This window comes from Pelecanus crispus, chromosome 19, assembly GCF_030463565.1.
Source record: "Pelecanus crispus isolate bPelCri1 chromosome 19, bPelCri1.pri, whole genome shotgun sequence".
NCBI classification, from domain to species: Eukaryota; Metazoa; Chordata; class Aves; order Pelecaniformes; family Pelecanidae; genus Pelecanus; species Pelecanus crispus.
Genome location: NC_134661.1, coordinates 8528933 through 8540142, shown reverse-complemented (window position 1 = coordinate 8540142; position 11210 = coordinate 8528933). Strand labels below are relative to the sequence as shown.

The window sequence follows — 11210 nt, the reverse complement described above, 5'->3', positions numbered from 1 at the left end:
ATCACCGTAAACCAGCTGCCAGACAGCTCTGGTGGGAGCTGAGGAATCCCGGCCGCACCCGCTGATCTCAGCGCTCCCGGGAAGCGGTCCCGCACCGCTGCGGCGCGGCACAGCTGCGCTCCGGCTGAGGCCCTGCCGGCATCGCACCTTGGGCTCTCCGCGGGCTGGGGTACGCCCGCCGCGTGCTTGGGTCAGGGAGGGCGCGCATCCCTGCTTCCCTGCACCCAGCGTTCCCCAAGATGAGCCAGCTCTGAGGGCCGGTGATGCCGTGCACAGTCCTGACCGCTGCCGGAGCTCAACACCGAGCTTGGTGTCAGCACGTGCCTCTGGCCACCGCAGCATGGGCAGGGAAACCACTGCTGAGCTCCAGGACCCCTCGTAAGGTCACACGAGAGACTTGTTCCTCAAAGCCCTCTCGTAGCAAACAATGGCTTCTCATCCGCAGGCCAGATGCTCGGCTCAGCTCAGCGGGGAGCATCTGCGGCTCCTTGCTAATGACAGCTCAGGGACTGTGGCACAGGACGGGTTTTGTGGGTCTCAGATCCGGTCCCTGGCGTGAACCCATCACGCAGCCCTGCATTCACTGGGAGGGGGGACAGGTGAACCTCACCTCTCCGAAACGGGCATCACGCTCTCCGTTCTGGTGTCTGGCCATCAGCAAGTGCTGCCCTGTCACGCAAACCCGTGGCTCCATCACCCTGCACGGCACCCTGCCCGCTGCAGCCCTACGCACGCCAACACATGGCATCATGTGGCAAACCCAAACATACGAGGAATTGCCGAAAAAACCACCTGGGCAACGCTGCCCTGCTGCTGCCTGTGGTGCTCGGCCGGGGGACGTGACCCGCTGCAGCCCCTGCCCGGTGCCCAGGGAGGGCTGGGGGCTTGCAGAGCAGCCGGAGGGTGGGAGAGCGGACAGCCCTTCGGCACAGCAGCTGGATTCCTTCTGGAGCTGCCAAATTCCTCGGGCTTTCTGGCAGCAGCCGAAGGGGCCGTGGCAAGAGCGTGTCAGGAAGCTGGAATAAACAAGGTCCCGCCATGGAGCAGGGTCTGGCCAGGCCAGGGCCATTCCCAGGCTCCCCGAGAGGCGTCGGGGACGGCGAGGGCGGCCTTGGGCCAAGCACCATCTCCCCCTGCAAGCACCCACGAGCCGCCGCGGGATTTGGGGATGGGAGAGCCCCCCAGGTGGGGCCGGCTGCTCTCGCGGCTCCCACGCCAACAAACTCGCCGCTGACGCGGACCACCGGCTGCCGGCCCACCCACGCACCCCAAAGCGTTGTGCAATGACGGGTCTGACGGCTGAGGGCTTTTCCTGCTCTCCCACCCGCGGGTCCCTCCCTGCGCCCCTCCGTGGGACCCCCGTGGGTCCCCGCCACGTCGCACGCCGGCCCCAGGCAGCGGAGCCCCTTCCCCTCGCCGGCCGGGGGGTCCCTGCGGGGCACGACACCCCCGGCCCCGCGGCATTCCTGCGGGCATGGGCTGCCCGGGGCACGAGTGGGGGTCCCGCCGCCGGCCCCCCCAGCCCTGTCCGAGCCGCCCCGGGGCCCCGACCCCATCCCCGCCGCCGCTCACCTCGGTTCCGCGGGTCCGGCAGCCCCGTCCCGGCCGCCGCCTCCTCCGTCTGCCGGCGGCCGCATCCCCGCCCCGCCCCGGTGCCGGCCCCGTCCCGCCCCGCGGGGGCGAGGGGCGGAGGGACGGGGCTGACCCCAAAGAGGGGGCCGCAGGGCCCCCTCCCCAAGCAGCCCAAGACCCTCAGCCGGTTCCTTTGACCATACTCTTTATTTGATTAAGGACTGGGTACTCTCGGTGTACGCTGGAATGTGCTACTGCCTACGCCAGTATCGTACAGGGTTACAAAAGGGCGGGAGCTCGGCTCGGTTTAAGTATTACCCTCCAACGAATTTAAGAGGGAAAAAAAAAAAAAGTCTCCTTGGATGCTTGAACTAACCTCGACTCCATTTTAAAAATCATACAGACAAGCAACTCTCGAACACGACCGAGTTCCTACGATTCGTCACCTACTTGGCTAGGGAAGGGGGTTTGCTCTCCCGCCCTCCCGGGACAGGGATCAGGCTCGTTTCCCTCTCGGGGTCTGCTGACGGAGGAGAGACCAGGAACTTCTTTGGCAGAGGACCCCACAGGAACCCCGACACGCTCGCTCCCACAGAAGGGTGCGCTCGGGAGCACGGCACACGTGTTTTTAGGGCATTTTCTTTCCATCTGCGTGCTCAGGAGCTACGGCAGCGGCTGGCGCGCTCCGCTGCAGACCTCACAGCGACCGGCCCCGAGTTGAGCAGGTGAGATGAGTTTTGAGGGGAGCACAGCTCTGTGAGATGAGGCAAAAACGCTCGGGAGGAGGAATGGTTCTGGGATGGCCAACACCAGACAGGGCCAAGTAACCCAGCCTCGCACCGAGCAGGCAAAGCCTTCAACCTCCCAAGACACTGCAAGGGTTCCGGGAAGGGCACACAGCTGGCTCTAAACGAATTAAACTGCCTCCAAAGCCTGGCCCAAGAGCAGCTGCAGCAGACAGCAAGCCCGTGCCCGGGACAGTCCCTTCCGGACGCTCTCCCCCCCCACAGCAGGAGCCAGAGCATCCGGAGCCGGAGCCTGCGCTACCTCGGAGCCCTCACCGAGCCAGAGAGGCGAGCCCAGCTGTACGTACGGCAGGGCTGGAGAGACAGCAGTAACCGTGCGGGGCAGAAGGACCGAAGCCCCGAGTCCCTCTTCCCCGCCCCACGCCCCTGCCACAACCCCCCCCCACCTTGGAAACCAAGGCCAGCTTGCTCCGCTTCTACCGGACGGAAGGGTCCAGAGAAGCCAGGCGCCCCTGCGCGCGTTATCTTAATGCCTGCTTTCACCAACGGTAACGAGAGTTGAAGGCCGAGGAGAAATTAAAATGGCAGCACCAACAACGGAACAGCGCGTGGCGCTTCAGAAAGGAAGAGAACGATGTCTGGTAGGCTCTGGGACTGAGCTCCGGTTGTCTTCAGGGGAGAAGGGGACGTGTCAAAGCCAGGTTCTCTGCGGAGATCTTGCTTTTCTGCCGGCCGGTAAAAATCTGCCAAAGAAATTCGTAGCCTTTCCCCCCACGAGCACGCCAATTCTCTGCCAAAAATGTCTGTGACTGAGGAACGCTGCAGATGGCAGGCAGAGCCACACGTCTTAGCAGAGAGGGGGCCGTGGCGTTCCCAACATTCAGCATAAGCTTCGGCCTCTTTTTTTTTTTTTTTTTTTTTTTTTAAATTTAAAAATTTCTTCCTTTGCGATTCCCCACGGCTGGCATTACAGGATTTCGTACTTGTCCACCAGGAAGGTGGTTTCAGTGGAAAACCTTACAGGGCTGTTCCCGTCTACCTGGGTCACTTTGGTAACCTGCGGAGACAACACGCACAGTTAGCTCAGCATCGAACGCCGCTCCCCACCCGCAGCTACGCGGCGCTTTCTGACGCCGGGGAGGTCACGAGGACAGACTCAACCCAGCGCTTTCGAACCACAAGTCAGCCCTGAAAGAAAGATCTTTGTTCTCAGGAAACCTGAAAACAGGGGAATGATTTTCTGCGGTAACTGTGTCTGCGAGTTAAGCTGCCGCTAGCTACAGTTCAGTGGGGACAGACAGACGGTCATATGCCAAGAAGTCTGTTGGCTTGGGAGGCTGATGGATTCTCTAACAAACTCTGAGGGGAATTAATGATTACTCAGAGGCACAGAGGCAAAACTGAAACTGCAGGCAAGTTCTGGGAAGCTGAAGTTGCCAGTGCTGCTGCTCCTGAAGGCGGCTAACGCAGAGGCAACTTAATGCCCACACCTCAGCCTTCACTAAGCGGGACAGCAGGGCCCGCACGCCGCAGCGCGGCTGGTTTTAGCCAGCGGACGACTGAGGCAGCTTGAAAGAGGCAAGAGTGACATCACGCCTGCAGCGACCGTACCTGTATGTTGCAATAGTTCTTTTTGGAGACGAAGGAGACTTGCACTGGGAAGAAGTCGTTTGGCTGCCCTGCTATGCTGAACTCCAGGCTGCCGCTCTTGTTTTTGGCATCTATCACTGGCAGGCACCACTCGAGGAGGTTTCTCCGGCTGTCGTGGCGATACTCACCATCGATCTCCCCAATCACTGGGGCGCCGACACCAGACCTAGAGTGAGCAACGAGAAGCTACAATAGCACAGAGCTAAGAAAAGGCTTGTGAGGCCCACTGGTGTGGCCAGACCGCAAACCGGAGAGGGGAAGGAACCGACGGGACCCAGGATGGCACTTGTCAGCACTGCCCAGACGAGGAAAGTTACTTACGGCAAGGGGATGGCGATGATCACATCATTCAGCTCTAGGCTCTCCTCTTGCAACTCGTATTCAATGTTAACGTCGCAACTGTTCCCACTTTCTGACGGCCAGCAGTTAACTGAGGGCACAGAAACAGTACGTTGAGCCATGCAGGCTTTCTAACGGAACAGGCTGTCAAACAACGTGACGCACTTCAAAAGCCTTCCCCCCCCCTGAAATTCTGACTTTAGGAAAGGCTTTTTTGGTTTTCAAGGGCATTACAGAAAACGCACACTGCCAAGAATGGGTACTATCCAACAGAAGACGCACAGTCACCCCAACGCCTCGCCACGTGCCACGTTTTAGGCAGGCCGGCTGCCACAAGGCGGGCTACGAGCTGGCAGCCCACAGATCAACCTCAGCCTCTTCTGCCCGAGCCCGTAGCTGCGGCACTGGCACTCACTTGTCAATGGAATGAAGGACTCTTCCGTGGTCTGCAACCTCCACTTCAGCACGCCCACGTCGCTGTTAATAGGGAATGACTTCTCTGGGTTCTTCAAACCAATCTGCGATTCTGCAGTGAAGAGCTTCTTGTCCACGTTTGGATGAGTCTGAAAGGGAAACATATGCCCAGGCTGTAACTCTAAGCCTAAGGAGAGAACCGTACGTAGGTAATGGAGGTTCTAGTAAGACAGGCCGACGCATCCCAGAGTATTTTCCTTGACAAAACACACATCGGTTTTGCTCCTGGCTCAGAAGCCCAACTGGAGCACATCTGCTTATCAGCCTGGGATCGCTTCCAGAAAATGTTGATCCGCTAAGAAGAATCCGCACCACTGCAATTTCCGCTTGCCACTGTGCCAGAGACTCCAGCAAAGCACGTCCTGGGCTGACACTCAGAGAACAACTTTAACAAGTCTTAAAATCTCAAAGACCACCCCAAAGACCTACAACAGACATTTCTCTTGAAGAAAAAAAACAACCTAGTGCTGTTGGGAAGAACACCCTGAAACCACACAAATACTACTTCCCTCAGCAACCTTAATGCATAGACATGACAGCAGCCAAACTCAATTTAAATATCCTCTCTTCGCAACAGCGAGCGTAAGCAGCTTTTCGGAAGCTGAGGATTTTTGCAAGTTAACGCACAAGTTACACTAGAAAGACAGGAGTCAGCACTGGGTTTGATCTCATCTTCCACCTGAAGCAGCACATGTGGGAGCATCGTTAGGAACTCGCTTATGAGATGCGCCGATAAGGAACCTCCTACTGTATCAGCAGACCTGCAGCCAGCTACGTATAGACACGCTCTTGGCGAGGAGGAGGAGGGAGCGAAAGAGCGTATCAAAGCAGCACATCTCCAGGGCTCAAGTCAGGTCACACAAGAGAGGGAGAAAGGGGCGGATGTATCTCTAGGAATCTTACGAGCTTCTACTGCTGACTGCAGTAGAATTGTCTTGGAGGCAGCAGTGACAGGACACGAGCAACACCGAGAAGAAACACCTTTCTAGATAATAAATTAATTCTTCAATGGGCACAGTAACTTAATTGTAACACTCCCGCTCAACAACCAAAGCTCGCATCATATAAACAAGCACCAAGCAACACACCAGGCTGCTGCAAAGTCCAAGCGAGATCAGACGGCACGCCAGCGTGCGTGACGAGGATAAGCGCACGAGACTTGATTTCTCAAGTGACCTTCAATCTTTCGAGCATGAGCTGGCCCTGCCTTTGCGCTGTGGTAACATCTGCAGTGACTACTCCCAGTTTCAACGCATTTGCTGAGAAGGTTTGGACAAGAACATCGGACGGTAACACACTCAAGTATTTCCAATAGTCTGCCCTGGAGAGCAGCAAAAGCATGTTCAACAGCACAGGACACCGAACGGGCTTTACCTGTAGCTGCACTCCCCTCTTGTCTTCATTTTCTACGTGCAGGCGAATCCGTGCAAACTTTTCATCGGAAATGTGCAGCATGATCATGCCATGTAGCTCCATGTTCTGCAACCCTCCGTCACGGCCGCAAGTCAAGGAAATTTTCTCCTCTATTTTCATGTGTACGCTAGACAGACAGAAAAAAAAAAAAGCAGCTATCTCGAGTCCCACGCTTGGCACCTAACGGGCAAGATGAGAGATTAGCGCTCAGCAAGGACAGGCTATGTGCAACAAGCAGGTGCTCCCAAGAGTGTGATGGCCCCAAACAGAATAGCATGGACGGCACAGCGGATGCTAATGCTGCTCCGAGAGGTAACTCAGGGGCAGGCGGCTCCACAGATACAAGTCTGCAATGGATGGAAGCCCAGATAAACAGCAATGATACAGCATCCCGACATGCTGTTCGCTCAAAACCCCTCTGCCACACAGCAGCGTGGCTCATGGCACTAAAAGGTTCTGAATTGCTACGTGTAAAACGAGCCGCGAACACTTCCATCCTAAGCCGCAATAAGGCAGAAACTCTTTGTGTCTGGGGAACAGGAAAAATAGCAACTATTTTAACTCATCTGAAGGCAAAACGCTAGCAAAAAGGCGTAGGAAAATTCCCAACCTCAGCTAAACAGCGGTTGTGCATCCTGTTTTAGTTAAGGCGATTCCTAATCAAATTAGCTATCTGCTTTTTTGCTGCTCTGCTTCCTGACATTTTGCCCACCACCTTTTAAAATTAACGGGCCGAGAGAGCACACGGGACCTGAATGGCAGGAAAAAGCCTGCTCTGAAAACTCAAAAGGAAGCTAGCTCACGAAGCAACGCGCGCACCACGGAGAGCGCTGCGAGAAGACTGCTTTCAAAGCGAGGGCAATACCTACCTCTCCATGTTAACAGGAGGAGCAAGAACTTTGGCTGCTTCTGTAGAGCGCTTGCCTACAGAAGTCATGATATTTTCTCCTTCCGATTTCAGCTTGTCCACAAAGTTGTCCACCTCCTTCCCCTTAGCGCCAAGTTTCAAGGCTTTACTGGGACCTGAAGGCCTTAAAAAAAAAAAAAAAAAAAAAAGGCATAAAAATCTCCAAGGCAGCTCATGGCAACAGATTCCTCCTTCCTTGGTTACATTTGTGCTGTAACCTGACTATCCCAACAGTATAGCGTTCACCTCTGCAGCCTTTTTGGGGGGAGAATGCGCATGAAACTGATAATCTTAGAGGTCCTTTCCAACCTTAGTGATTCCTAGTTTTACTTCAATTAAAAAATAATCCAGCCACCAAGACAGGAAACATGAAATCAATTATTACTCTCCCCTGAACTGGTTTAGTGGTGGACTTGGCAGTATTAGGTTAGCGGTTGGACTGGATGATCTTAAAGGTCTTTTCCAACCTAAACGATTCTATGATTCTGTGATCTTATGTGTAGGGTGTTAAGTTCTAATTTAGATCTGGATTCTGTTCCGAGTATTACCAGTAGCCAGGACCTCTTTTTTTCCACACAAAATGAGAAACCCATCGCCCATCAAAGACTCCAGAGAGACTACGGGACGCTACTGAGGATGCACAGCACAAACGCTCTTCAATAATACAAGATGGGTCTCAAGAATACACAACATACCCCGGCCTACGAGCACCTACACTGAAGGCTCAGAGGTCAACGCGCACCGATTGGCAAAGCTAAGGGGAGGCTTTACAAAGGCACAACAATCGCTACCTGTGCGGTAACCAAACGGAAGGGCTACGCAGGCAAAAAACCTGTCTTAGAGAGCCTTTATTTGGGCATGCGGTTTCGGCCACTGCTGGCTTCGAGGAACAGCTGCTACCTACTGTACACCTACCTGGCAGGCGCCGGTGCCACTTTGGGCTTCTCCGTTTCAATGATAGTCTCCGTGATCATTGCTGCCGTTGTGCCCCCAGACACGGCCGAGCTACCAAAGCCGCCAAAACCGGGTGCCTTTTTGCCCTGTCTCTCCGCATCCCTCCTGGCCTGCTGCAACTCCTTCGCTTTACGGCGCATCTCAGCTTTTGCTTCACGCTCCTGAGTCTGAAACAAAAGACAAGAGGCTGATAGAACTTTGCAGTCTCAATCTTAGTCTGCACAGTAACAAAGTGCATTTGCTCATAAACCCTTTGCAAAGAAAAAGGAAACAAGAGATGGACATTTAGTTTACAGAAAAGCTAAGTAATTTTATGACCCCCATCGAAGTGGAGTAACACCTTTCTACAAAAAAAAAAAAAAAGAGCAGTGTTTCCCAGACAGGGTACCCCGCCGTACCAGGTCTGCAGTTATTCCCGCTCACCTCTCGGACAGCTCGGAACACCTTCTCTTCATGCGAGTCCATCTCAGTGAAGGTCCGAATTTGTGCCAGGTTTACGTTTTCACGGTAGCCCAGGGCAACAATTTCATCAAAGGCAAAAATCAGGTCAAAGCAGTGTTCGGAGATCTCATTCTCCTCCAGAGCTCGACAATATTCAGGGATCTAGTTAGGGAGGGGAAAACATTTTAAAGGAGTATTCATAGGAAGATGAAGTTTTGCCATTATTAGTGCTTCTACACTAAAATACTTATACAACTTAGCTTAGCTGTAATACTAACTCGGAGAAACCTCAACACACACCGAGGCCAGCAAATTTCCTGAAGATCCTTTCGTTGCACCAAGACAGCTACACAAACTCACTGCTCAGAAACGCATGTAAAGTAGCACTGTACTTCAAACAATCACACGCTGTAATGTCATGTTATTTTTAGCAGGAACATGGGTGTTATCTTAAGAATACAAGGAATATTTAATGCTAAATTTACAACGTCATCCCTTTGGTCTCACCAGCTGAACTGCAACTGAGGATTTTTTACAGGTCATTCAAAAATACCACTGAAACTTCAAAGCTTACTTCCAGGTCAGGAAGAGGCTCTGGAAAATGAAGTTGCCAGGCAGAGGCAGACAGCGCTTCAGCACCAGCTGAATCAACAGGTTCCCTTATAACGACGCTGTTCCAGGCTACGCACGCGCAAACTCTGCATTAAGTGACGGATCCTTACCACTCTAGAGAAGAGTCGGAGTGTTTCTAGGTCTTCCAGGATGTTGCTGTTCTTGGTGGTGATCAGCACCATGTAGAGCTTCTCCATCGGCTGATAGACATAGCGCACGCTCTCCGTTTCCACAAAAGTGTGCTGCTTCCCCGTGTTCATCAGCTTTGGGAAAGCTGCCAGCAGCCCCTCGATGCGGGTCCGAGTCATCTCCACGAACTGCCGGGAGACGATGGCCTTCCCCGCCTTTGTGCAGACGGCCGCTGCCAACAGCACCTGTGGAGAAGATAAGTGCTGGTTAGCCGGGCCTCCCACGCCACGCAGTTTCGGCGAGCCTGGCCTGGCGTGGCGTGACTCCCTCAAAGCAAGGACCGCTTCCCACTACGTTTCACCTTCACGTGTACCGTGCAGTCAACTGATTTTCCTTAAACATGGTTTTAAGCCTTTTTCTGTGACCAGCACCAGAAACTGAACTATACTGAGAGCAGATCCACCTCTGCTCTTCCCTCTCCCCACTCTGCTTTCTGTTCCTGCGTTATCCTGAATGAAAGGTCTTTATCCTGCCCCGTTGGGTAAACGTGGCAAATCAGCCCGTTCCTACATACACAGAGGTGTGACAAACCCCCCAAAATGCTTTAGGGGAGGCTCTAGGTTATTGAGTTTTCTATCAGTCCGGCCCCAGTTTACAACTAAATACAGGAGTGTTTTAAAACGTGACATTTCTTCCCAACGCCACGTTTACAGTAAAGCCAAGTTAATAAAATACGGACAGCTATATTAGTCACAGCACTCTGATGACTCTCCTGGGCAGTTCGGAGACGTTATCACACCAACAATAAAAAGGCAGAACGGCAACTGCCAGCCTACATTTTCTCATTGTCTCAGACTACCGAGACTTCCTCCTCACGTTCCTCTCATAGATCAGCTTCTTAATTAACTTTGTCAGGATAAGGCAGCTTCTGCACTTAAGATCTTTTAAATCCCCAACCGTTGTCATTAACAGCTGTCTAGCAACGAGGCAAGTGGCAGACCCTCTCAAACACAGACCCATTTCAAGTCCCACCTCTGCCCCAGGTGTGCCTGTCTTGGTAAGACGGACAGGCTCCTTCTGGACCACCCTGGGGCTCTGCAGCTTGACAACTTGGGGACAAACATAACCCGAAGCGCTTACAGGTCAGAAATAAAGCTCCTCTCTGTAAGCGCTCCCCAAAAGCACTCAGACCACGGTGCAAGAGAAGCGGACGGCACCAAGGATCCCTGCTGCACCGTGGGCACGCAGCTCTGCTCTTTAACGGAGAACTCTCTCAGATGACCGAGACAGCCATCAAACGACGCTGCGGATGGGCAACAAGGAGCAGGGCTAGCTCCGAGAGGAAAAGGAAAAAAAGGCTCACAGCATTACACTCTGCACCGACACGGGGGTCGCCGGCCATCGCCTGCACCTGGCTGCACCCAGCACTCGAGGGGACGGCCGTAAGACCCCAAACGACCTTTACAACAAGCGTAGTGCCGTGTACCTAAGGCAGCGGCCACCGGTTCCTCGGTGCTCCGCCGCTGTGCGCGTCCTACTCGCCCCGGACGCGGGCAGGGACGACGTGCCTGCGCCCCTGCCGACCCCCGAGGGCTGCCGGCCCCGGCCCCGACTCCTCGGGCCGCAGAAGAACCTGCCACAGCGCTCGGCCCTGCCCCGCCAAGCCACGGGGTTCCAGCACCGGCCTGCGCCCGGGCCTGGGCGAGCGGCGGGCCTACGAGCCGCGGCGGGAAGGGGCCGCGGCGGGAGGGGGGCGAGGCCCCACCGGGAGCTTCCCCAAGCCCCGCTCGACCCCGCGGCGGCGAGCGGCAGGCCGCGGGCAGGCCCTTACCATGGCGGCGGCGGCGGCGGCGGCGCTGGGCTCCGCGTCCCCTCGGGCAGCCCCACAAGATGGCGGCGCCGAGCCACGTCCCCAGCCGGAAGCGCCGTCACGCAGGGCGCGCGGGGCGGGGCGGGGCGGCCCCGCTGGAGGA

At 55.1% G+C, this 11210-nt stretch overlaps 1 protein-coding gene across 1 annotated transcript; it reads right to left on the bottom strand.

The window, feature by feature from the left end:
- Nucleotides 1-2763: 2763 nt before the first annotated feature.
- ARCN1 (archain 1 coat protein complex I subunit delta) lies at nt 2764-11089 on the bottom strand. The gene is made up of 10 exons (XM_075723208.1): nt 11069-11089; nt 9219-9482; nt 8479-8658; nt 8017-8222; nt 7064-7225; nt 6156-6321; nt 4723-4870; nt 4290-4398; nt 3930-4134; nt 2764-3375 (listed from the first exon to the last, which is right to left on the bottom strand). Exons 1-10 carry the CDS (start codon nt 11069-11071, stop codon nt 3286-3288), a joined length of 1533 nt encoding a protein of 510 aa, XP_075579323.1. The 5' UTR covers nt 11072-11089; the 3' UTR covers nt 2764-3285.
- Nucleotides 11090-11210: the final 121 nt, after the last annotated feature.